Source organism: Microcaecilia unicolor, chromosome 3 (genome assembly GCF_901765095.1).
Source record: "Microcaecilia unicolor chromosome 3, aMicUni1.1, whole genome shotgun sequence".
Lineage (NCBI taxonomy): Eukaryota > Metazoa > Chordata > Amphibia > Gymnophiona > Siphonopidae > Microcaecilia > Microcaecilia unicolor.
The window spans coordinates 418,477,654-418,504,326 of NC_044033.1; the positions used below are offsets into that span (position 1 = coordinate 418,477,654).

At 45.7% G+C, this 26,673-nt stretch overlaps 1 protein-coding gene across 11 annotated transcripts in view; it reads left to right on the plus strand.

The window, feature by feature from the left end:
- The window catches only part of PUM2 (pumilio RNA binding family member 2), a 334,312-nt gene that overhangs the window by 193,777 nt on the left and 113,862 nt on the right, over positions 1-26,673 (plus strand). For 10 of the 11 annotated variants that reach the window (XM_030198823.1, XM_030198814.1, XM_030198816.1 and 7 more), the window contains 3 exons: positions 859-1,002; positions 2,037-2,309; positions 22,583-22,819. In XM_030198823.1, coding sequence (XP_030054683.1) covers positions 859-1,002; positions 2,037-2,309; positions 22,583-22,819 — 654 coding nt within the window. The remainder of the gene's footprint in view (positions 1-858; positions 1,003-2,036; positions 2,310-22,582; positions 22,820-26,673) is intronic. The other variant, XM_030198820.1, reaches the window with a different exon arrangement.

The following is a 26,673-nucleotide window of genomic DNA, read 5'->3' on the forward strand; positions in this document are numbered from 1 at the left end:
TTGTTTTCCCATGCTTTATATTTTTGCCTGTTTATATATGCCATGGCTGGTAAAAGGGATGTGGCTATAGTAGGGGTGGAGCCATAGTGATCCCACCCCTAAGGTTACCCATAATGAGTACCAGTACCTTTTTTTCCTACAAAAAAAGCACAGGGGGGCAGGTGTCTGGTAGTGGAGGAGTTTGTTTTTCTCTCACTGAGGGGAAGGGAGAGAAGGGTGCTAGATGGGGGAAGGGGAGGAGTTGGGAGGAGAAAGGAGAGAGACGAGATGCTGGATGGGTAGGGGGTGCTGACTTATAGGCTGCAAGGGAAGGTGGGGGTGCCAGAAACCCTAGCACCGGCCCTGCACATGCCTCTGTGAGTTTTATACACTAAGCAAATAATCCAGTTTGCACAAGACAACAATAAGGCCTATATTTAGAAGCAGTGTAGAAATTAGGAAGTAAAAATGTTTTATGTGGTATTTCAAGATGTTGAATATTTCAGAAAAAGTGAAATGCGTTTATGGTTATTGGTCATGAAGAGGTTTTCAAATATGTTAATTTTTAATAACAACCAACAGGTCAGGGTAAGAAAAACAGCCATGTGTAGTAGTCCTTATCAGGTGCAAAAGAGTAGGGGTGAACCAAGAAATCTCTCCAGCTGATGGTAGGTTAAAGTAGCTTTATTCAGAACCAGTTGTGTTCACCTAATTTCTAACACCTACAGATATTTTAGAGGTACTCTACCTACACCTTTGTTAAGCATTTCTCTGTCACAAAAATTTTCTGACTCTCTGCAGTGCAACATTTGAACGGATAAATACCCAGCTTCTTATTAGATATGATTATTAACAACTATTATCTATTGTGCTACCTAGGTTATCAAGTTCTAGCTCCTACTGCCTACTACGATCAGACTGGTGCCTTGGTAGTAGGTCCTGGAGCAAGAACTGGCGTTGGAGGTCCTGTCAGATTAGTAGCTTCAACACCTGTTTTAATTAGTTCTGCAGCTGCACAAGCAGGTGGGTGTTATCCTTTTCTCTGTTATTTACACGCTAATAATCAAATGCTGGTTCTGATCAGGAGGAGGACTGTTGGTGACATAATGAAGTTACTATATAGTACATTTAGAACAAATTGAAGATATCTCTGCACTCAACATATAATTTAAACTCTAGAATTCGTTGCCAGAGAGTTTGGTGAAAGAGGTTAATGTAGCAAGGTTTAAAAATGGTTTGTAGAAGTTCTTGGAGAAAATAGTCCATAAACCAGTATTAAAATGGAGTTGGGGAAAATCCACTGCTTTTTTTCTGTGATGAGTATGAAATCTATTTTAACCTTTTGGGATCCTGCCAGGTACTTGTGACTTGGATTGACCACTCTTGGGAACAGGATACTGGGCTTGATGGACCTTTGGTCTGTCCCAGTACAACAATTCTGGCAGTATGTACTTATTGGAAAAAAAACATGGGAACCAAGAAAATACTAGAATTCTGCATTTTCAAGTTATTCATGTTTTCACTGGCAATAAGCATAATGTATGTTTAGACCAGGGATTCTCTCAGCCCAGTCTTTGGGACACACCCAGTCAGGTTTTCAGGATAGCTACAATAATTATGCATGATACTGATTTGCATATATTTTCTCCATTGCATGAAAATTTATTTCATGGATAATCGTTGTTATCCCAAAAACCCGACTGGCTGGGTGTGTCCCCCAGGACTGGGTTGCGAACCTGCTGGTTTAGGCTGGAACTACATTAGTAAGATGGGGAAGAAACCTTACACCCTTATGACAGTGGGTTTTATTTCAAGAATGTGAAATAAATACTCGAAGTTTTGACCAAGTTAAATACTTTCATCTTTTTTATGCTAAGGATGTTGTTTCTAAATATACATGATTACTTGATACTTAAAAAGTTGTAATTAAGAAAACAATAAATGTGCAAATGATTGACATAAGCATAGAGTTCTACCATTTGTTTTAATATGCTTCCTTAAAATAGATTGTTTTCAGAAAACCACCCTTTTAACTGATTAGGAACAATATTTTGCAGCTGCTGCAGCTTCAGCCTCTGGAACAGCAAACAGTCTTGCAGGAGCTACAAATGGTGTGTTTCGACCCCTTGGAAATCAGCAGCAGCAGCAACCGAATAGTAGTCTACAGTCTAATTCATTCTATGGAAGTAGCTCTCTGACAAACAGCTCTCAGAGCAGTTCACTTTTCTCACATGGGCCTAGCCAGCCAGGAAGCACATCCCTCAGCTTTGGAAGCAACAACTCTTTGGGAGCAGCTATTGGTTCTGCTTTAGGGGGATTTGGCTCATCAGGTACATTTTAACTCTTGTCATATGATGCACTGTTAACTTTAAACCAATCTTTTTAATGAACCTACAGTTGTGACTAGTAGATCATGTTATATGTGGTGCACTGCTCCAAGGTAGAACTATTTATATATGCATAGGGTGAACATATTCCATGTCCAGGGGAGCAAGTCCTGTTTTTCTTAGAGAAATCAATTGGGAAATCCAAATTATATGTATGTACTTGCATGCAGAGTTACAAAACTAGCACTAGTTCATGGAACTTGTATGGACACCAAAGGTATTCAGATTAATTTATGCATGAATATTTGTTTTATAAGTTTAACAGTTTAAAATGAATTAACCCTCTGCAACTGAAAATGTTTCTGTATCAGGCTGATTGGATTGAAATGTGATTTTTTAGCCTAGTAATATTTACTAAAACTAACACAAAATACTTGGTGCTTCCTTTCTATTTTTCCACCCTTTGATGGAGGTGGTATATAAACTTTGTTTAAGCCAGATTTGGGTTTTACATTAATTACATGCCTTTTCCAAATCTATACACAGTTTGTCCCTTTCCAAGTGGACTTATAGTGTAAGTTATATCTGCAGGTCTTCTGTTTAGCTGGAACTAGACTGAAACAATTCTGAAGACTGAATTATTTTGCAGACCTTTACAAAAATGACAATTATTTTTGGTTTTTGAAAAGCTTACTCCTGGGAGAATTCTGCACAGAAGTTTTTAAAAATTCTGCATTGATTATTTGTAGTGGTTTTTTGCACAGAATTTCCCCATCCTAAGGCCTGAAATTCCCTCCTGCCTTTTTCCCTCCTCTGGCTTCAGCCTCCCCCATTCCATCTCTCACTGCAACTGTAGATCTCTCCCAGCAAGACCCCTAATTCGTTTTACCACCAGCATAACTGACATGCAGTACCCCCACCTCTTTCTTCTTCCTCCCAGGCACCCCCCCCCCCCCCCCCACACACACACACACACACACATTTCTGTCTCCTCTCCCCAGCTATCATTGTATCTCTGCCCCACTTCCTCCATGGCATACCCTCAAGCTTGAACCCCCCCCCCCCCCCCCCCCACAAACACCAGTGGCATAATCTCAGCTTTCAATGCCCCCTCAATCTCAGCTTTCGATGTCTCCCCCCCCCCCCCCCAACCCTAGGGTGACTCTCACCTCGCTCTGTCGCTCTGCTCCCTCTTCTCCATAACACACACTCACCTTACTCTGTCACCCCCCCTTCCTCCACCATCCCCATGACACACTCACCTTGCTCTGCCCCTTCCTCCACTATTCCTATGGCACACTCTCCTTGATCTGCCCCTTCTTCCACCATCCTCACAGTACACTCATTTGCACTATTTCCCCGCCCTCACTCTCCTTGCGCTGCTGTCGCTCCCACCATCCCCCCTGTCAACTTGCTTTGCCCTCCCCCCTCCATGGCACATGTTACTTCACTTGTTCTGTTTCCTCGCCCCCAGCCCACTTGGCATCAGCTGCTTTCTCTCCTCTTCCCCCACTGCAGAGATCACACGGCAGGAGGAGGAGGAGGAAGTGAACTGCTGCACATTGGGTCACTTCCTCTTCCTCTACCAGCTTAGATCCAATTGTTTAAGTAACCTATGCGGGCGGACCTTCCTACAAACCCCATTCACCTAAACAGGTGCAAGCCGCCACGTGATCTCTGCAGGAGAGAGACAGAGGACAGACCCAGTGGCGATGGCCCCTTTGCAGAAACATGCATGTTCTACAGGGAATGGGAATTCTGTGCAGATTCTGTGCTGTGCAGTTGTGCATAATTCTCTCAGGAATAAATTAAACACAGACTAGTAAAATAGCAACTGTGACAGTTTGTGGACATGCTTTACAGCAGCACTGGCTTGTCTAATTTTTGCCACAAAAGTCAGTACACAATAGATTGTCAAATTAATATCTAACCTTAAAATAATTGGAATTTTATCAACATTTCTGTCACCAGGCAGGATGAATCAGTCACATGAGTGGATGATGGCATATGATGCCCAAGGACAGGGCACTCATCTCTGAGATCAAAAGAACCTTCAAAAGATTTTTGTGAGCATGTGTGGGACTTCCTGTGCAGCTTATCCCCTTTATCTTTTTCTTCTGCTATTGCCCAAAAACATTCGCTGGCTCTGTGAAAATAGTTTTTTGAAATCCACTTAGTCTTTAATGTCCTTCATATCATTATTTTACTTTCTAGTCATTCCTTCAAGCCCACCCCCCCCCCCCCCCCCCCCCAAAAAAAAAAAAAAAAAGAAATTGTACCCTTCCTTGCTGTTAAGCTTTACTAAGCTGAACTTCCATATCATCAAGCTGATCAATCCATAGACTGGTGGGTTGTGTCCATCTACCAGCAGGTGGAGATAGAGAGCAAACTTTTGCCTCCCTATATGTGGTCATGTGCTGCCGGAAACTCCTCAGTATGTTCTCTATCTCAGCAGGTGGTGGTCACACACAGCAGCAGCTCTGGCTAGGCCTCCAAGCCTAATCCTTAGGTTTTGTTGAGGCCTGGGGTTGAGGGCTCTTTTGAGCAAGTGCAAACCTGGTGGTGCCAGGTCCCTCCTTTTCTCCCCCCTCCCGCTGGCTCCGTTTAAAAAAAAAAAAAAAAAAAATTTTAAACGTCTTTAAAGGCGTTTAATTCGACGTTTCTTTAAACGTTCATTGCAGCTACTCACTGGGACACCAGTTCGTTACAGCTCGGAGCGGCAAGCAGGTAATTTTACCTTTTTATAGCGGGCAGGGGGTTCCCCGATTCTTCTCCTCGTGGCAATGGCGTCGGAGGGCGAGGGCGCAAAGGGTCGCTCCCCGGATCGCTGGAGCGCTTCTAGAGGGGATGCGGGGGTTTTACAACCTGATTCGCCCTTGATGGGTGACAGTTTAGTGACCGATGAAGTCCCGGTCGTTCCTCCGGCGTGGCGGTTTTTTCCCGCCATAAACGCCCATCCCCCGCTCCTCGCCTCCGCCATCTTGGCCGGCCACGCGGCTCGGACGGCTTCTTCGTGGGCCGCCCTTGAGGTTGGAGACATTAATGCCATGAACGCCCTTAATTTGGGCGACGGCACAAAAGCGGCTAAAGTTAAGCGCCGTTCTTCCCGCGCGGCTCCTCGCGGAGTTTCGCGCCGGACGCCATTTTGGATGCGCAGCATGTCTCTCCCCCGCTATTGCGAGCGCCGGTTGAGAGTGCGTCTAGGGCTGTTGCCCAGGCTGCGGAAGTGCACAGTCTGGGGGGTTTCTCCCCCGAGTTTGTTTTGCTGCTGCATCAGGCTTTCCTCATGCAAAACGCTGCCCCTGCTCCCTCTTCTGATAAGAGGTTGAGGTTCCCAGAGGTAAATGCCCTCGGGTTGATTTCCAGGCCTTGGAAGACTTTGTCTCCTCCGATGTAGATGAGGGCAGCGTGTCTGAGGTCTCCCAACGGTCCTCTGCGGATTCCTTGGAGGAGATAGATCCCCGCTCGGATGGAGCGGATGACCCCTCTGCAGCGCGGCTTTTTAGCCCAGAGGATTTGCCCAACCTGTTGTTACAGGCCATGGACACTTTGAAGATTTCCTCTCCGGAGGACGTCTCTCCCTCAGCCCCTGTTGGCTCTGCCATTATGCTGGGGACGTAGCGCCCGCCTAGATCCTTCCACGTGCATGATGCCATGCACACCTTAATTGCGGCTCAATGGGATGTCCCGGAAACGAGCCTTAAAGTGGCTAGGGCTATGTCCCGCCTCTATCCTTTGGCTGTGAGTGAACGTGAGGCCTATCTGTGGCCTACCGTGGATTCTTTAATCACTGCGGTGACTAAGAAAACGGCGTTGCCGGTGGAAGGTGGCACGGCCCTAAAGGACGCCCAAGACAGAAGATTGGAGGCGGCCTTAAGGTCGTCCTTTGAGGCAGCTGCGTTAAGTTTGCAGGCCTCAGTTTGCGGCTCCTATGTGGCCAGGGCGTGCCTGACTATGGTGCAGCGGGCTTCCCCCTCGGATCTTTCCTTGAGGGCTGATTGGCCGGCCCTGGAATCGGGCTTAGCCTATTTGGCAGACTTGCTGTATGATGTCTTGAGAGCCTCAGCTAAGGGCATGGCTCAGACAGTCTCTGCGCGGCGGTGGCTTTGGCTGAAACATTGGTCTGCTGACCACGCCTCTAAATCCCGCCTGGCTAGGTTGCCTTTTAAAGGCAAGCTGCTCTTTGGGGTCGAGCTGGACAAAATCGTGACCGATCTCGGCACGTCTAAGGGCAAGAAATTACCAGAGGTCAGGGCTCGGGCTAGTACTCGTCCCGGTACCTCCAGAGGACGGTTGCTGGAAGCCCGTCGGTACCGCCCGGGCAAGTCGGGTTCCTCTGCCCCCTCTTCCTTCAAGAGGAATTTCTCCCCCAAGCAGTATTCCTTTCGCAGAGACCGCCGTCCCGGAGGTGCTCCCTCCGGTCCTCCCCCAGGGTCTCGTACCCAATGACGGGGCCTTGGTCCACGCCCCAGTGCAGATTGGAGGACGGCTGTCCTCGTTTCTGGGCGAGTGGACCACTATAACTTCAGACGCGTGGGTGCTGGAAGTCATCAGAGACGGCTACAAGCTAGAGTTCTGCCAACCCTTAAGAGACGGGTTTGTACTCTCTCCCTGCAAGTCTCCGGTCAAGCTGTGGCAGTGCAGCAGACCTTGGACAACCTGATCCGCCTGGGTGCGGTCGTTCCGGTGCCAAAAAATCAGATTGGCAAGGGACGTTACTCCATTTACTTTGTGGTTCCAAAGAAAGGAGGTTCTGTCCGGCCTATCCTCGACCTCAAAGGGGTCAATCGGGCCTGGAAAGTGAGGCACTTTCGCATGGAGACTCTCCGCTCTGTTATAGCGGCAGTGAAGGCAGGAGAGTTCTTGGCTTCCTTGGACATCAAGGAAGCGTACCTGCATATTCCCATCTGGCCTCCTCTCCAACGCTTTCTGCGTTTTACAGTCCTGAGACGACACTTCCAGTTCAGAGCCCTCCCTTTCGGGTTGGCTACTGCTCCGCGGACCTTTTCCAAAGTAATGGGGGTCATAGCGGCCTTCCTGCTAAAGGAAGGAGTACAAGTCCATCCTTATCTGGACGACTGGTTGATCCGAGCCCCCTCTTATGCAGAGTGCGGCAAAGCTATGGACCGGGTAGTTGCTCTGGTGAGCTCCCTGGGATGGATCATCAACTGGAAGAAGAGCCAGCTGCGCCCGACTCAGTCCCTGGAGTATCTGGGAGTTCGATTCGACACCCAAGTGGGCAGAGTGTTCCTGCCAGACAATCGGATTGTCAAGCTTCAGGCTCAGGTGGACTAGTTCCTAGTAGCCTCTCCTATTCGGGCTTGGGACTACGTGCAGCTGTTGGGCTCTATGACGGCCACGATGGAAGTAGTGCCCTGGGCCAGGGCTCATATGAGACCACTACAGCTATCTCTGCTGCTGCGCTGGACTCCGATGTCGGAGGATTATGCTGTGCGCCTTTCCGTGGACCCAGCAGTGCGCAAGGCGCTGAGCTGGTGGACGCAGACAGACAAGTTGTCTGCAGGATTGCCTCTGGTGACCCCGGAGTGGATTGTCGTCACGACAGACGCCTCTTTGATGGGCTGGGGAGCCCACTGCTTGGGAAGGACAGCGCAGGGGCTCTAGTCTCCTGCAGAGGCAAGTGGTCTATCAACCTCCTGGAACTCAGAGCCATTCGGTTGGTGTTATTGGAGTTCATCCCGGTACTGGTGTTGTAGCCTGTACGGGTCCTGTCAGACAATGCCACGGCTGTGGCCTATATCAACCGCCAGGGAGGTACCAAGAGCGCCCCTCTAGCCAAGGAGGCTATGAGTCTTTGCCAGTGGGCGGAAGCGAACCTGGAGCAGCTTTCAGCGGCCCACATTGCCGGAGTCATGAATGTCAAGGCGGACTTTCTCAGTCGCCATACCTTGGAGCCCGGAGAGTGGCAACTATCTGCTCAGGCGTTCTTGGACATCACGAAGCGCTGGGGCCAGCCGAGCCTAGATCTGATGACGTCATCGGCCAATTGCCAAGTGCCGCACTTTTTCAGCAGAGGACGGGACCCTCGATCCCTGGGAGTAGATGCTCTTCTCCAACAGTGGCCGACACAAGAGCTCCTCTATGTGTTCCCGCCCTGGCCCATGTTCGGCAGGGTGCTAGCCCGGGTGGCAAAGCATCCCGGCAGGGTAATCCTGGTGGGTCCGGATTGGCCCAGACGTCCCTGGTATGCGGACTTGATCAGGCTCTCAGTCGACGATCCTCTGCGGCTGTCAGTGGAGCAGGGCCTGTTACATCAGGGTCCCGTGGTGATGGAGGATCCCTCTCCCTTTGGTCTTACGGCCTGGCTATTGAGCGGCAGCGTCTGAGGAAGAAGGGCTTCTCAGACAAGGTCATCGCCACTATGCTGAGAGCGAGGAAGCGCTCTACTTCTACTGCTTACGCCAGGGTTTGGCGTATCTTTGCAGCATGGTGTGAAGCAGGCTCACTTTACTCCCTTCACTGCTCCAATTTCTTCAGTGTTGGCGTTCCTGCAAGAAGGTCTGGAGAAAGGCCTGTCGCTCAGTTCCCTTAAAGTCCAGGTAGCGGCTCTGGCTTGCTTCAGGGGCCGCCTGAAGGGTGCTTCCCTGGCTTCGCAGCCAGATGTGGTGCGCTTTCTCAAGGGAGTTAATCACCTGCGCCCTCCTCTGCACTCAGTGGTGCCTGCGTGGAATCTCAACCTGGTGATAAGAGCATTGCAGAAGCCGCCTGTTGAACCCTTGTCGAGGGCATCTCTGAAAGACCTGACGTTGAAAGCAGTCTTTTTGGTGGCTATCACTTCAGCCAGAAGAGTTTCCGAGCTCCAGGCGCTCTCATGTCGAGAGCCTTTTCTGCAGTTCACTGAGGCAGGAGTGACTATTCGCACAGTGCCTTCCTTCCTGCCCAAGATTGTTTCTCGCTTCCATGTGAATCAGCAGCTCTGTCTCCCTTCCTTTCGTAGGGAGGACTACCCAGAGGAGTACTCTGCTCTTGAATATCTGGATGTGAGACGAGTCATCATCAGATACTTGGAAGTGACAATGATTTCCGGAAATCGGATCATCTGTTTGTCCTGTTTGCAGGTCCTCGTAAGGGTCTGCAGGCTGCTAAGCCTACAGTGGCAAGATGGGTCAAGGAAGCCATTGCAGCGGCTTATGTGGCCGCGGGGAAGGTGCCGCCTATCCAGCTGAAGGCTCACTCCACGAGAGCTCAGGCGGCCTCGAGGGCAGAGGCCGGATCCGTCTCCTTGGAAGAGATATGCAAGGCGGCAACGGGGCTTCGGCTCATACATTCTCCAAGCATTACCGTTTGACTGTGGCTGCACGGGCGGAGGCCCGGTTTGGAGCTTCAGTGTTGAGGTCAGGGATTTCTATGTCCCGCCCTGGGTGAGTACTGCTTCGGTACATCCCACCAGTCTATGGATTGATCAGCTTGATGATATGGAAGGTAAAATTATGTATAATCATACCTGATAATTTTCTTTCCATTAATCATAGCTGATCAATCCATAGCCCCTCCCAGATATCTGTACTGTTTATATTCTGGTTGAATTTTAGGTTCAAGTTTAGCCTTCAGTTACTTCAGGAGGACTTCGTGTTCAAGTTCTTCTTTCACTTGGATTCTTCAAGAGTTGAGACGAGTTTGTGTTACAGTGAGCTGCTGCATTCCTCTCCCCTCCGTTTTACGGGGCTGGATTGGGACATAAATTCTGCCGGCACTCCCTCCCGCTTCGTGCGGCTGTAGGGCAGCTTTGTACCCCTCCCGCTTCGGCGGTGTTAGGGTCAGTCAGCTCCTCCCGCGGTTGCGGTTGCAGGATAAGCCAGATCCCCCCGCTTCGGCGGGTGTGGTGTCCCTCCCCCGCTCCGCGGGGATGAGCTGGACGGATTCCCCTCCCCCACTTGTGTGGGGATGAGCTGGGTTAATTCCCCTCCCCCGTTTCGGCGGTGGTGAGCTGGGCAGAGTGTCCCTTCGTGGGTGTAATTCTCTAAGTGCTGAGTCCTGCGGATGGAGCTTTGATATCGACATACTGAGGAGTTTCCGGCAGCACATGACCACATATAGGGAGGCAAAAGTTTGCTCTCTATCTCCACCTGCTGGTAGATGGACACAACCCACCAGTCTATGGATTGATCAGCTATGATTAATGGAAAGAAAATTATCAGGTATGATTATACATAATTTTACCTTAATTTTTAGATCATGCATGTGCGTTTTAAGCACTGTCTCAACAGGTAGAAGATGACAGCAGCCGACACTCATTTCAGATGCTGCCATTGCCTTAATACAGGTCAGAATGATCCAAGCTGCGTTCATTTTAAATTTTAGACTCTTCTACACCACCGTGAAAACACAGAAGACCTGAAAGGATAGAGGTCTGTGAGCCCTTTGCCATGTTTGCAAGGAGACTTCACAAAGGCTTATCAAGTTAGGCTTGAGAAAACATCTTTTTACTACATGTAAGAGAAGATTAGATCCCAAAGTGTCACATGGTCCAGTGCAGAGGCTATCACTGTCTGCATAGAAACCTTCTGAGCCTATCATTACTGATTTAGCGCAAAAAAAGAATTTGTGCAAATCTCTTAATGTGTGCCAAAAGACGGTTCTCAACACCCATTGGCCTAGAGTAGAGCTTTGTAGTTGCTACCTCTAGAATGGGAAAACAGCAGCTTCTTCACAAGGAGCTCTGCGTCTTTTGGAAGAAGGGGGAATCTTCTATACCGCTTCTGACCTGGTTAGTCAAGTGATTTTCCCCAGTAAGAACAAGCAGTCCTTGTGACCACATTTCATCTTTTTTAGATGGGTTAAGATTTATGATGAACTATCTGCTTAACCACATTTTAAACATCTTAACATTTCAAATACAAAGAAGATATTCTAGGTACAGAAGTAGCCAAGGTGTCCCCATGGGGAGAACCAAGTATCTAATGCATCTAACCGAAAACCTGATGGCAAAATGTTTATATCAGCATGTACGATCATGGTGGTTTTTGGTCGCATGACAGCCACAGTCCAGGAAACCCTATATGCCTGTCTCCACATTTGGCATCAATTCACTTATCTTGTTTTGTGACAAATGAAAATACGAATTCAGGCCATTGCCTTATAGAATGGTAAACAGAGGAAAGACATGACACAGCAACTTTCCTTCCCTCAGACCCAGCATCAACTACATCACAGGTAGGGTGGGGAACATACACACCTTCCTATTGCAATCAAGACACCTGGACAAAAGAGAAGTTACTTTAGATTCACCATCCGAAGCTAAGAGCTATCTTCAATGGCCTCAAAGTGTTCATGCCACCTTTTGGAAAACAGAGCATTGATTCATTCAGGCAAGTAGATAATATCTTCATAAATAGGAACAAGGTTGCCCTTCAGCAGGGAGCCTTTAACGATTTGGAACGGGGCAGTTTCTCAAGCTCTATGGTCCACTTGGTTCCATGCATACTAGGCATGCAAGTTGTTGTTATAGACACTCATTTTGCTTCCTGCAGTTTCACAAATGGCTGTTAGACCATCAGAATACCCATGGCTGTCCAGTGTTGGTGAATTTCATCAATAGGCCTGTTTCCATTGTAGAGAAACAGGACACTTCCTCAGTTCTGCCAAGCCTGTACAATACAGCTCAAGATGCTTTCAGTATTTATTGGGCAATGAGACTTCTGTGCCTATCCCTCCTGCTCATAACCAAGATTTTGCAGACCATAGTACAGGAGTGAACCCCTGTAATAACTCAAAGCTCCTTACGTGGCCTTGCTGCATTTGGTTTCTTCATCTACCGAACTTCCAGATCTCATAAATAAGGATCCAGGAGAGGATCCTTCACCCCTGATATGCACTCACTAGCTTTAACAGCATTGAGGTTCATCACTTCTCCATCAAGGACCTGCATCTATCTCAAAAAGTATTAAATATTTCAAAAGTAGCCAGGAAGTCTAGCAGCTTCATATAGAATAAGGTTTTCTCTTTTATGTATTAAGGCTAATTTAGATCCATTCACATGCCTTCCACGTGATTTTTCTCCACTGTCTGCTGGCCTATATTTATCCGCTCTAAACACATCTTCAGTAAAGGTTCATCTCAGGAAAATAGTGATACATCATCCTTACATTCCAGGGAACCCAGTTTCTTTATGTCTGGTAATCACCAAATTTGAGAGGCTTGAGGCATACAAAACAACTGCTGTGGCAACCGAGGGTCCAGAGGCTCTGCCTGGATGCCTGGTGCATTGCTGGTGATCTAGCGGCCTGGGGGGGGGGGGGGGCAGGCATGTTCTTTCATGCCTGGCCTGCTGGGCTGCCGCTATCCCCCCCCCCCCTCGGCACCACCGTATTTTAAAATTATGGGAAGTCTGTGCTGCCATTTTGAAAACACGGCAGTGCCGGCAGGCGGGGGAATAGCGGCAGTGTAAGTGGGCAGGAAAGAACATGCCCTCCTGTGGGAGACCACCAGGACCTCTCAGGTAGGACTGGGGCAGCGGGGACATCGGCAGGGGCTGCAGAGGGTGTCGGGCAGCAGCTGGGCGGGGGGCCCAGACACCCTCCGTCTGCCCCTGCTCCTTATGTTTAGTTTTTCAACAGAATAGTTCCCCAAAAGCATTCTGAGAGGAAGGAATATAAAACCCAAAAATCTACAAAAAAAAAAAACCCCTAATAAGGAAAAAATATGACTAAATCAAATGGAGTTAGGTAATAATAATAATAAAAGTTTATTTTTAACCTGCAGTATCTATAAAAGTCTAAGCGGGGAATAAACCACATACAAAATACAATAAAACATAAAAATTATTTCTTTTCTCGAAAACTATACAATAATTTGCTATATTACTCTTAAAATATAGCATACTGCAAATTAAATTCAAATGTTATTGACAGCAAAATAATATCATACATCAACAGAACCAAAAGCCTGAAAAAATAAATGAATTTTTAAGGCTTTTTTAAAACTGAACCATATTCTGTATTAAACTAAGTTCAATGGGCAATGCATTCCATAATTTTGGAGCTTTGTTGTAAAAAAAATAGAGAATCTACATTCTTCCAAAGAGACCTGATGAAATGAAGGCACATCAAGTAGCTGTTTCTGAAATACTGTGTACAGGCTGTGATGAGCTGCACAGGGCTCACAAAAAGGCCTGTAATTGGCCATGCTCCTTTGCAGGTGCCCTTTTGTTAGCACCATCCTGTCTATTGACGTCCTTTTTATGGCTGAAATAGATGAGAAGGACAGGACCAGTCACAGACTAGGACGTCCTAAAGTATGCCTTCACCGCCTGGTCCAATGAAAGACCCCTTAAAATTTAAAATAGGTGATATCATTGGGCCACCTCAGAGCCCCCCAATCAGGTGAACAAAAGCAACAAACATTATCTTTTTTCAAGGCCTCATACACATAGGGACTTGTAGCTTCCCCTAACACTACTGTAAAGGGGCACTAGCTTACTATATGAGAATAACACAACTAGATCCGTGCTTCTCAGTATTTCACATTTTCAACTTCAACAAATTTGGATAGGTAGTACCTAAAAAGGGCCCTATCTAATCAGTGAAATGCAGGACTACAACTCACCAATAAGACACACTGAATCAGGGCCATGGTTATTTTTGTTGCTGATATTTAGCTTCAGTTGAAGAGATTTGTAAGACACTTATTCTCACTTTACATGTCTTGCTGCTGTTTTAGACAATATATCTTGGAGAGAGAGAGTACTTTTGGACAGTTAGTGAAAAACCTATTTCTCTAACAGTCATCTTCTGTTCTAGGTTTCCTTATAATATTTTACCAAATCAAGTTACAAAAACCCTCTGCTCCCCTACTTGTGTGGTTGATTGATCCTGCTGGTTAACAGAGAGGGCAAGCGAACTTTGTCTGTCTTGTGATTCTCCATTGACCACAGGATAAATTAGACATACAGCTCCTTCCACTATATTGGTGAGTTGCCTCTTAAGCTCTACAACTGATTGAAGGAAATTGGAGAGGAGACTGCATGGGAAGTCCTGCAGATGCTCAGATAAACGTGTAGTGACAGTGTGGTTGGATTGAGTCACCACTTAATGTGTCTGATTTGTGTTGCTGGCTGTGGAGAACCCTGTTACAGATAAACACCCTCAGTTTTCATGGTGAATCTGCTACTAGTGCAGAACTGAGCCTGTGTTTGTGAAATTAACCGAGTTCTTTGCATGAACTCTATTGAGCTATAGAGAAATCTTTACTAGTCTGTTTATACATTCCATTTAGCATTAGCCACTCAGACATATTTTAGAAATGTTTGCAGAATTAGTATTAAATTGATCATTAATGTTTAAAATTGTCAGTAGGGTATATAATGAATACAAGGCTATCTAAAATCCCATGTCTATTTAATATAAAACCTATTCTCCAAGGACAAGCAGGCTGCTTGTTCTCACAATTGGGTCGATGTCCGCGGCAGCCCAGGAATTGGCAAAAAATTTAATATAAAACCTATTCTCCAAGGACAAGCAGGCTGCTTGTTCTCACAATTGGGTCGATGTCCGCGGCAGCCCAGGAATTGGCAAAAAATTTGCAAGCAAAATAAAACAAAGCCTTTCTGGAGAGTTCCCTTGCACGAACAGCGCGAACCGCACATGCGCGAACTTATCTCTCTAGTTTCTTTTTCTCTGCGGTGCGGTGCGGTTCGTTTTCGTGTCGCTCCTCTCTTAGGCCCAGGAAAAAGTTCTGTGAGACTTATTTTGTTTCTTTTTGTTTTTCATTTCAAATATTAAAAAAAAAAAAAAGGTTGTTTTAGTTCCCGTACTTATTTTACTTTTTTTTTTCCCTTTCTTTTTCGACGCAGCCGGGTTTTTCCCTTTTTTTTTTTTTTTTTGCTTTCCTTTTTTGGCACAATCGCATTGTTTGATTTCGTTGAGGCCGTGTTTTCTTCCATCTCATCGAAGACATCCAGCGGCTTCAAATGTTGTACTCGGTGCAACCGGAGCATCTCAGGTACCGATACCCACGCTTGGTATATCCAGTGCCTTGGGCCCCGACCATAGCCCAGCCGCTTGTAGTCTGTGTCTTCGTATGAAGAAACGGACTCAAGCGTCTCGAGAAGCCCAACGGGAAAAGCTTTTTGGGGCTCAGTCTGGACCTTGGACATTGACATCGGTACCGAGGTTGGAGGCATTGACATCAACAGGAGCATCGACGTCGGGGAGCAAGGTAATGGCTGCTGAGAGACCAACTCGCGCTGGGAGCAGTGAGGCATTGAGTGGGTCTCCACCTGTCTCTAGGCCTCCTGTTATGCAGGCCCCCTGGGACCGACCGTCGGACCCAGCCCCGAGGAGACGTGAGGATTCCAAGTCTTCCTCTTCGGTACCGAGGAGCCTCGATGACTGTTGTCGAGCGAAGGCTAAGAAGCACTGTCATCGATCTCCGACGCACGGTACCGGGAGCTCAAGGGCGTCGAGAGATTCTGCTCCCAAGCAGCGTTGGCGCCGAGAGGACCGCTCCCCCTTGGTACAGGAAGTGCCAATGCATCGGTCTCTTGGCAGTCCGGTACCTACTCCCGAACCTCCACGGATTCTGACACCGCCTGCTCCACCGGCCCCGCAGCCTTCTCCGATGGCGACTCTTGATGAGCATATCCGGGCCTTGTTTCCAGAACTTCTGGAAGGCATACTGCGTCAATCAGCTTCGGTATCGGGGGTGCTTGCACCCTCTCTGCCATCTGTGCAATGGTGCCTGGCGCTTCACCTGTGGTGAGGTCTCCAACTGCGGTGCCACCTGCAGCATCTGCATCAGCTGCCACCCAGGTCGACTCCCCTTCGACGTCGGTGGAGGGAGCTTCGCTGCAGTTGGATAGGGCGTCGACCTCTCGACACCACCATAGAGGACATTGTTTCTCGGCGTCGAGATAGGTCCAGTGTCAGAGTACCTTGACACAGGTACTGTGTGACACTGAGCAGGAGCGCTTGTGGGAATCACACTGATGAGTCTTTTGGGATTCCCTCTGACCCTTCTCCGCTGGAAAGAAGACTATCCCCACCGGAGAGTCTGTCTTTTTTCTCTTTTGTCCGGGAAATGGCTACGGCTATTCCTTTTCCTGTGGAGGTTTAGGATGAGCCCAGGTCTGACATGCAGGAAGTCCTGGATTATTCTTCTCCACCAAAAGAGGCTGTGACAGTCCCTCTCCATAAGGTACTGAAGGAAGTCCTTATGAGAAACTGGTCCGCCCCCCTGTCTGGCCCTGTGGTTCCCAAGAAAGCTGAGTCCCAGTACCAGATCCACGGTGAACCTGGATTGATGAGGTCCCAGTTACCCCACAATTCCATGGTGGTGGATTCCGCTCTCAAGATAGCTCAGAGTATTAGAGACTATGCTTCAGCGCCCCCAGGCAGAGAAGCTAGGACTCTTGACTCTTTTGGGAGAAAGACGTATTAGGCCAGTATGCTCACTGCCAAGATCCAGTCATACCAGCTCTTCACGAGCATACACTTGTGGGACTCGATATGTCAACTGTAGAGTAGAGTTCTTGTCAATATGTCTTTATCTGCAACCATGGCAGCAAACTGCCAAATGGTGGAATTCTTTACCTCCTATTTTGAGATCTTTAACTAACTATATACAATTTTGTAAATCGTTGAAGACTTTTTTGTTTCAGAAATTTGTACTTTCTAACTGACAAAGGTGGATTGTAGGTTTGTCGTTTGATTTTAATTTTTTCCACTTTGTGATTCATCCTGAGAATGCTCAGTGTTTCTTAACGTGAACCACTTTGAACTCTTGAGTTCATGGCTGGTTATAAATGTCACATTTAAGGCTTATGCTGAGACTAACTCCTAATCCTTATTCACAGAACCCTTATTTTATCATCCTCACTTTAATATTCCCTTATCTCTTGTTTGTCCTGTTTGTCTGTCCTAATTAGATTGTAAGCTCTGTCGAGCAGGGACTCTCTTCATGTTCAAGTGTACAGCGCTGCGTACGTCTAGTAGCGCTATAGAAATGACAAGTAGTAGTAGTAGTAACTGTCCAGCTTGGTTGATGCACTCCCTGCGGAGTTGGCCGAGCCTTTTTGCCAGGTGGTCAGGCAACAGAAGGCGTGTCACAAGTTCCTGGCCAGGGGTACTTTTGACGTGGCATCCAGGATCGCTGCTCAGGGTATAGTGATGCGCAGACTCTCATGGCTGTGTGTTTCTGACCTGGATCATTTGGTTCAGCAGAGGATGGCTGATGTTCCTTGCCGGGGGGACAATCTTTTTTGAGAAAAAGTAGAGGATCGTGTTAATCAGATTAAGAAGCATAATGATGCTGTGGATTCTCTCTCCCACCGGGCGCCTTCTGCTACAGCCTCCTCATCTAGGAGGTTTTTTGGAGGGAAGAGAAGTGCTTCCTATTCCTACTCTAGGCTTCTTGGCAGCCTGCCCAGGCTCAGCCCCATGCGCTCGTTCTCGTCAACGGCGTGTGTCTAAAGCCCACTCTGCTCCCCAGCAAAAGCAAGGGACGGGCTTTTGACTGGCTCCAGTGCAGTATAGCCTCTGTAAAAGTGTCCGTACCGGACGACTTACCGGTAGGGGGAGGTTGATCTTTTTTTCACCAAAGGTGGCCTCTCATAACCTCCGACCGGTGGGTTCTTCAAATAGTCCGGTTAGGATACACCCTCAATTTGGAATCCAAACCTCCAAATTGCCCACCAGGAGCTCATTCTTACAGCTCCCAGCACAGGCAGGTACTTGCAGAGGAACTCTCCGCCCTTCTGAAGGCCAATGCGGTCGAACCCATTTCACCAGGGGAAGAAGGGCTGGGATTCTATTCCAGGTACTTTCTTGTGCAAAAGAAAACAAGGGGGATGCGTCCCATCCTAGACCTAAGGTCCCTCAACAAATTTCTAGTCTGAGAGAAGTTCAGGATGGTTTCCCTGGGCACCCTTCTTCCCATAATTCAGGAAAACGATTGGCTATGCTCTCTGGATTTAAAGGATCATTACACCCATATCTCGATACTCCCAGCTCACAGGAAGTATCTTCGGTTTTGGCTAGGAACACAGCACTTTCAGTACTGTGTACTGCCCTTTGGTCTGGTGTCTGCTCCCAGGGTATTCACAAAGTGTCTGGCTGTAGTCGCAGCATCGCTACGCAGACTGGGAGTGCATGTGTCTTCCCTTATCTCGACGATTGGCTGGTGAAGAGCACATCGGAGGCGGGTGCTGTATGGTCCATGCGAATGACTATTCAGGTGCTAGAAGTACTGGGATTTGTCATCAATTATACCAAGTCCCATCTCATCCCAGTTCAAAAAGACAGCTCGAGCTTTTGCCCCGAGGCCAGGGCAGACAACCTCCTGTCCCTGGTGTCCACAGTTCAAGCGTCTCAGCAGATCACAGCTCGGCAGATGTTGAGACTTCTGGGCCACATGACCTCCACAGTTCATGTCACTCCCATGGCACATCTACATATGAGATCAGTTCAGTGGACCCTAGCTTCCCAGTGGTATCAGGCTGCAGGGGATCTGGAGGATGTGATCCAACTCTCCACTGATTTTCAAAATTCTTTTCAGTGGTGGACAGTCCGGTCCAATTTGACCATGGGACGACCATTCCAAATTCCTCAGCCACAAAAAGTGCTGATGAAGGATGCATCCCTCCTGGGGTGGGGATCTCATGTAGATAGACTTCACACTCAAGGAGCTTGGTCCTTTCAGGAAAAAGGTCTTCAGATCAACCTCCTGGAATTGCGAGCGATCTGGAACTCTCTAAAGGCTTTCAGAAACCGACTGTCCAACCAAATCATATTGATTCAGACAGACAATCAGGTTGCCATGTATTATACCAACAAGGAGGGGGGCACCGGGTCTCGCCCTCTGTGTCAGGTAGCCGTCCAGATGTGGCTTTGGGCACACCGCCACAGCATGTTTCTCCAAGCCACTTATTTGGCAGGTGTAAACAACAGTCTGGCTGACAGATTGAGCAGGATAATGCAACCTCAGGAGTGGTCACTGAACATGGATGTAGTCCACAAGATCTTCCGAGAGTGGGGCACCCCCTCGGTTGATCTTTTTGCCACTCAGATCAATCACAAGGTCTCTCAGTTCTGTTCCAGGCTTCAAGCCCACGACAGACTAGCGTCAGATGCCTTTCTCCTGCATTGGGGAACAGGTCTTCTGTATGCGTATCCTCCCATACCTCTAATAGGGAAGACTTTACTGAAACTCAAGCAAGACTGCTGAACCACCATTCTGATAGCTCCTTTCTGGCCGCGTCAGGTTTGGTTCCCTCTTCTTCTGGAGTTGTCCTCTGAGGAGCATTGAGGATTGGAATGTTTTCCAACCCTTATCACTCAGAACAAGGAGTCACTTCTACATCCCAACCTCCAGTCTCTGGCTCTCACGGCCTGGATGTTGAGGGTGTAGATTTCGCCTCGTTGGGTCTTTCTGGGGGTGTCTTCCGAGTCTTGCTTGCTTCCAGGAAAAATTCCACCAAGAGGTGTTACTCTTTCAAATGGAGGAGGTTTGCCGTTTGGTGTGACAGCAAGGCCCTATATCCTCTTTCTTGTCCTATACAGCCTCTGCTTGAATACCTTCTACACTTGTCAGAGTCTGGTCTCAAGACCAACTCCGTAAGAGTTCACCTTAGTGCGATTAGTGCTTATCATCGCCGTGTAGAGGATAAGCCTATCTCTGGACAGCCTTTAGTTGTTCGCTTCATGAGAGGTTTGCTTTTGTCAAAGCCCTCTGTCAGACCTCCACCAGCGTCATGGGATCTCAACGTCGTTCTCACACAGCTGATGAAAGCTCCTTTTGAACCACTGAATTCCTGCCTTCTGAAGTACTTGACCAGGAAGGTCATTTTCTTGGTGGCTGTTACTTCAGCTCATAGGTCAGTGAGTTTCAGGCCTGGTAGTTCATGCACCTTATATCAGATTTCATCACAACAGAGTAGTCCTCCGTATTCACCCTAGGTTCCTGCCAAAGGTGGTGTCGGCATTTCATCTGAACCAGTCAATTGTCTTGCCAACATTTTTTCCCTGTCCTCATACCCACCCTGGCGAAAGCAGAGTGCATTGGCCTTTTACGTGGAGTGGACAAAGCCCTTCAGACAGTCCACCCAGTTGTTTGTTTCTTTCAACCCCAACAGGAGGGGTGTCGCCATCGGGAAATTTCTAATTGGCTAGCAGACTGCATTTCCTTCACTTATTCCCAAGCTGGTCTGACTCTACAGGGTCATGTCACGGCTCATAATGTTAGAGCCATGGCTGCGTCAGTGGCCCACTTAAAGTCTGCCTCCATTGAAGAGATTTGCAAAGCTGCAACGTGGTCATCAGTCCATAAATTCACATCTCACTACTGCCTCCAGCAAGATACCCGACGCAACAGTCAGTTTGGGCAGGCGGTGCTGCAGAATCAGTTTGGGGTTTAGAATCCAACTCCACCCCCCTAGACCCATTTTCATTCTGTTCCAGGCTGCACTCTGTTAGTTGATTTTGGTTTCAGGTCAATCTATGTTATGTCCTTGCTGTTGCAAGGCCCAATTGACCAATGTTCATTGTTTTGAGTGAGCCTGGTTGCTAGGGATACCCCAATTGTGAGAACAAGCAGCCTGCTTGTCCTCGTAGAAAGCGAAGATCCTTACCTGTAGCAGGTATTCTCCAAGGACAGCAGGCTGATTGTTCTCACAAACCCGCCCTCCTCCCCTTTGGAGGATTGTTAGTTTATTTGTTTGCTTTTTGATTTAACTGAAGTATACGCTCGTGCGATGGGCGGGAAGTTGTCCACGCATGCGCGTTGCGCGCGATTCGTGCACCAGAACTCTCTAGCAAAACTTTTTGTTATTTTGCTTGCAAAATATCCGATTCCTGGGCTGCCGTGGACGTCGACCCACACGTGAGAACAATCATCCTGCTGTCCTTTGAGAATACTTGCTACAGGTAAGTATCTTCGCTTTACTCATTAAGGGAGTATGGTCCTTTATGGGTTATAGGGGTTGAGTACCACAAGAAAGCTATATGTATGTTCTGGTTGCTACTTAATGTTAGTAATGAAAAGGTCTGCACAAAATTTGCAAGTTCTTTTGTGATTTGCACCTCTGTTTACTAAACCACACGAGTAGCTGCCACACGGTAATGCCGACATAGCCCATTCAAAGTGAATGGACTGTATCGGCATAAGCACACGCAGCCACTTGCGCAGCTTAGTAAATGGGCGGGGGGGTTGGTCTTTACTGGTGATATGCACTGTGGTTATAATAGTAACGCACAGAGTATTCACCTTGGAACATTGCCATTAAAAAAGAAAAAAAAATTACAAGCATAGTTTTATTAGCAAATGTTTGAAGCTAGTTTTGTTTTAATATGGTACATAATTTACAATGTGAAATAAAAAAATCAGTATTCTATTATGCGCCTATTTACTAATCAACATTTGATTTTTACCAAATGCTTATGATAGTATTAAAATTTCTTTTTTCTGGTTTCCTTGCTGAGATTCTATATGGTGCTCAGTGTATCTGACCTGCTTTCCATGTCTCACTCCATTCTGATCAGTCTCTTCCACTCTTCCTAGCTTTGTCTCATGGGAAATTTCTTAAAGTTATTTTAAACATAAACTTCCTACTGTTGTGTAAGTAATTTCTCCAGTGTTGTGCCTGTGGTAGCGGTCCTGAACAGGTTTGTTATGCGCTGTCATAATGTTTTTTTATCCATGGGCATAAAAAAACCTGTCTTCATAGACTAAAACATTAGACACAGCTGAGAGAAGCAGGTAAAATGGAAAATGGGTGCTTTCAGTACAGAGTGGAAGAAACTCTTTCTTCATCTTTTTTTTATTTGCATATTCTGGAGACCTAATCCTTACAATGGTTACTACTTGATGATCTGTGGAGATGATGGCTTCTTTCTCGCTGTGTGGTTTGTTAACTGTTAGGTTTATTAGTCCCTGATAGAGTGAGAGTTGTATATAATTTTCTGACATGCTTCAGGCAGTGGGACCACCACTTGGAGTAGGATGCAGTTGCAATCCTTATGGGTTTTTGTTGACCATTACCTGTTTCTCATGAAGCCACATTAGAGAAATTTGTGATTAGCTGAAACTTTCCATAATGCTCCAATGTTCTAACAAAAATGTTTAACAGAATGTATACTGCCATATCCTTATACTTTTATACACTTTTTTTTGTATTAACAATCATAGTTTATAGATATCACCTTACATTTTATGAGGGTTTGTTTCCCTTTATCAGCAAACACTAATTGGGTTTCAGTTATAATCAGTTAATGCTCTGTATGTAATTAGATTTTTGTTTTTTTGTTTTATTATTATTTCTTCAGTTGGCAGTTCTGCAAGTAGTAGTGCCTCAAGGAGGGATTCTCTGTCTGCTAGCTCTGACTTGTACAAAAGATCTAGCAACAGCCTAGCACCCATAGGGCAACCATTTTACAATAGTCTGGGATTTTCCTCTTCACCAAGTCCACTAGGCATGCCTCTGCCAAGCCAAACTCCAGGACATTCACTTACGCCACCGCCATCCCTTTCATCGCATGGATCCTCATCCAGTTTGCATTTAGGTAAAAAAAAAAAACCTTATTTTGTGTGTGTATTCGTATATGCGCTTATAATAAAATATATAATTCTACATTTTGAAATGATTTGCTAAATGTACACACATTCTATTGCTCTTTAATATGTTCAAAAAACTGTTTTTCTTTGCTTCACTTTGGTCTTTGATGTTATACAATTAAAAAGGATTAAACAGTGGACAACCTTATTTGGGTTTTTTCTATTTTTTTTCCACTAATTTTGTTTTGTTTTATGTACTGTGTGTGCATGTATTTTTCTATCAATTATATATATATGTATATATCTCTATAATTTGTGTGTGTGTAATAGTTGTCCTGATTTTTTTTTGTAACGTTAAAAGGATTAAAAATTGTTATATGTATATACAAGATAATGGTTCATGTTTTTTCTCCTCTTTCAGTCTAAAAGTAGCAACTTTATCCTGTTTTTAAGTAATGTATCTGCTAAGTAGTGGTGGTGGTTGTTAAGAAAATGCAAATTTTGGAAACTGAACAGAATAACTCAGTGCCTGATTTATTAAATTGTTTCTCCCCACAGAGACAGAATTGAATTTAACGGAATGAAGTTCTGATTTATTGATGCTTTCCTTTAAGTTCCTGGACCTGTCTGTGATTTTGATCCTTAGAAACCTGCGGGATTTCATGGGAGTTATACTTCCCTTGAAGCTCAGGGGGTTCAAGGTTCCACAAACAGCAGGGTAAAAAAGTAGATTTTTAAAAGGTTTGGAATCAAAAGCGACTTGGCTCTCTCCTCACTTCCAGAGGATGAGAGGCAAGATTTCCAGCAGTGTAAGAAGGTATAACTAAAATAACACATTACACTGGAATGTAGCATAGTAGCTGACAAGAACCCTTTGGCCAATGAGGTCTTCCTGGTTGTCACCATCCCTTTACTTTCGTATATGGATTTTGATTTTTAGTTACAACAGGGAAACACTGATACAATGCCTCACATGGGAAATATTTTGTTTGGTAATAACCATTCTCTCCCCCCCCCCCCCCCCACCCCCCCTGCTCAAAAAAAAAAAGCAGCTTAACCCCCTTTATCATGGGTGTGATGACCTCACAGGTCCACTGCCTCCTGCATTCCCTATCCTGCCAGCAGTATCTTGTCGATTTCATTGTGCCCAGGAGAGTTTAAAACTATAGATTCTGGTAAGCCCAGAGGAGGAAGATAGTCACAATACTGGTTGTCCAGGGAGAATATTGAGTTATGACATAGGTGGTCCAAGCTGCGGCAGGTAGAGATGCAACTGGCTTCAGTTCTGTATGGATGGGGGAAGAAGGAGGAGGTGGAAGCAAGCACAGCCATTGATTCCAGGGGGAGACTGTAGTCTGCTCATGCCTCAGTAAATTGGTTAGCCTGTAAGGTGCCACAAGCCTGTTTGTCATTTTTTCCAGAGTGTGTATTTCTAACAAACATGGCAGAGAACCAGACTAAGTTTTGAAATGGTTTATTCAGGTGCCCTTCTCAGTGGAACTGCTTTGCCCTGCACTGTTTCAGATACAACTTAGGTTGAAATTCTCTTGGACAAAGAAGTAACTTTTATAGCGTTTTGTAAGTCACCTTGAGCTGAGGTTTGGAAAAGGCGAGTAATTTCAAATCCAGAAATGACAGGAAACAGAATAGGACTAAATGGTCACTTCTCCACACTTGAAAGGTCAGTAGTTGAATGCTCTGAGAATCTCTACTTGGGATCTGTACAGTTGACTTTATTCATAAATGATCTAGAGAAAGGAGCAATTAGGTAATCAAATTTGCAGATGATACCATTACTGAAAGTTGTTAGAACAGCTATTGTGATGAATTGCAGAATAATCTTATGAGACTAGGAAATCTGGCCTTAAAATGGCAGATACTGGGTCGGACCAATGGTCCATCTAGCCCAGTATCCTGTTTTCCAAACAGTGGCCAAGCCAGGTCACAAGTACCTGGCAAAACCCAAATCATGGCAACATTACATTCTATAAATCCCAGGGCAAGCAGTAGCTTCCCATGTGATGGAAAAATTCAAACTAAAATGTGGATTCTAAGTTAGAAATCACCACTCAAGAAAGAGAGATATTGGAGTCATTGCAGATAATACATTAGTAAAAGTGCAATAATTTCAAAGTGCACTGAGCAGTCAGGATGTGAGCACATGGCTGTGGTATCTGTTGTGCTGTAATGATAGCGTGCACTGATTTATGCACTCACTGCATATCCTGTTAGGGAATGGGAAATGGATGGATTATGGGCAGGGAATGGGCATGGACAAGCATTGCACTCAGCTCATGGTCATTTGCTGTACAGTAACTGATGTAAATGCACTTACTGCCTACTAGCTGCAACTCATTCCCACGTGTGGAGTGGAGGAGTAGCCTATTGGTTAGTGCAGCCGGCTTTGATCTTGGCGACCTGGGTTCAATTCCCACTGCAGCTCCTTGTGACCTTGAGCAAGTCACAACCCTCCATTGCCTCAGGTACAAAATAAACTTAGATTGTGAGCTCTCTAGGGACAGAGAAAGTACCTGCATATAATGTGTATAGTACTGCATACGTCTAGTAGCGCTATAGAAATAATTAGTAGTAGTAGTAGTACTTTTCTGTGTGATACCTGTATGGGAACATGCTGGAGTGCCCCCAACAGCAGACAGGCTTTGTATTTTATTTGCAGTTATTTGGGCACTTACTGCACTATAAAACTTAATAGTACTTTAATGAAAATGAACCTTTATATAATAGTTTGACAACTGATATAAAATTGTTATGCCAATGAATTTGTTTAATTATTCTTCTTGAGCAGACTTTTTATTGAATTCCCATTCTTGGATTGGCAAACTTATTACAAATTAATCTGCCAGTTGTTGACAGAGTGAAATCTTGGGAGTTGCATTGCATAGTTAGCACTTAATCAAGTATATGTTGCATAGAAAGATGTTAGAGATTTATAATCTAACCCAAAGAGACTATATTGAAATATTGGACACCCATTATTTTGCTCTGATATGACTTCAGGTCTGATTTTTTAGATACATAATACAGTTCTTATTCAAGTTCAGTGTTTGAGCAAAAAATCTGAGGTACTCTTATGCTGGCGGTACGGGTTGAAAGTTTATTCTGCCTTATTTTGAGTCATTTAGCAAACAAGCATCATAAACTGACAAACTCCTCCCCTTTCCCTTCCTCTCAGAAATAACCATGAAACCTATGCAGAAGTCCCTTTCCTGGCATCAGTCTAACAATATGAAACTCTGGGTTTGATTAATGACTTTGGTGTGCCTTGTCTCTTATTCAGACTGGTAGTTTGAATTTAACATTATAGGTAGTTATACAGACTTCTTGAGAAAAAAATGTCAGAGTGCATACAGAATTCAAGGTTTTATGTTTGTTTTAAAAAATGTTATATGTATGAGCCCAACCCATTTGACCGATCATATATGTCTGCATTCATAGTGTTAGACCAGGCAAACTACTTCATGCAAATAAACTTGATTTATCTTTTTGCTTGGTAGTTCATTTATTAACTCGAAAAGCTGCTTTTTTTTTTTTGGCAGCTGGTCCACAGGTATGGGAAACTGGAATTACATTATACGTGTTTTTGTAAGCAGTTTAAAACTTGATTGTTTAAAAAATATATCTTTTTAAATGAATTCTTCATATTGTACATGTTCTCTTTTATTATGTTATAGAATTATATAATTGTGAACTGTTGAGCTTTTTGGTATTGACATTGTATACAAAATATGTATTAGGAAGGGGAGAGGGAGAGTTGAGGGGTGAGGGAGGGGGTGTTCTATGTGTTGGGGGATAAAAACCTAGGTATATAAATTACAAAATACAAGGGATATTATTGCTATAG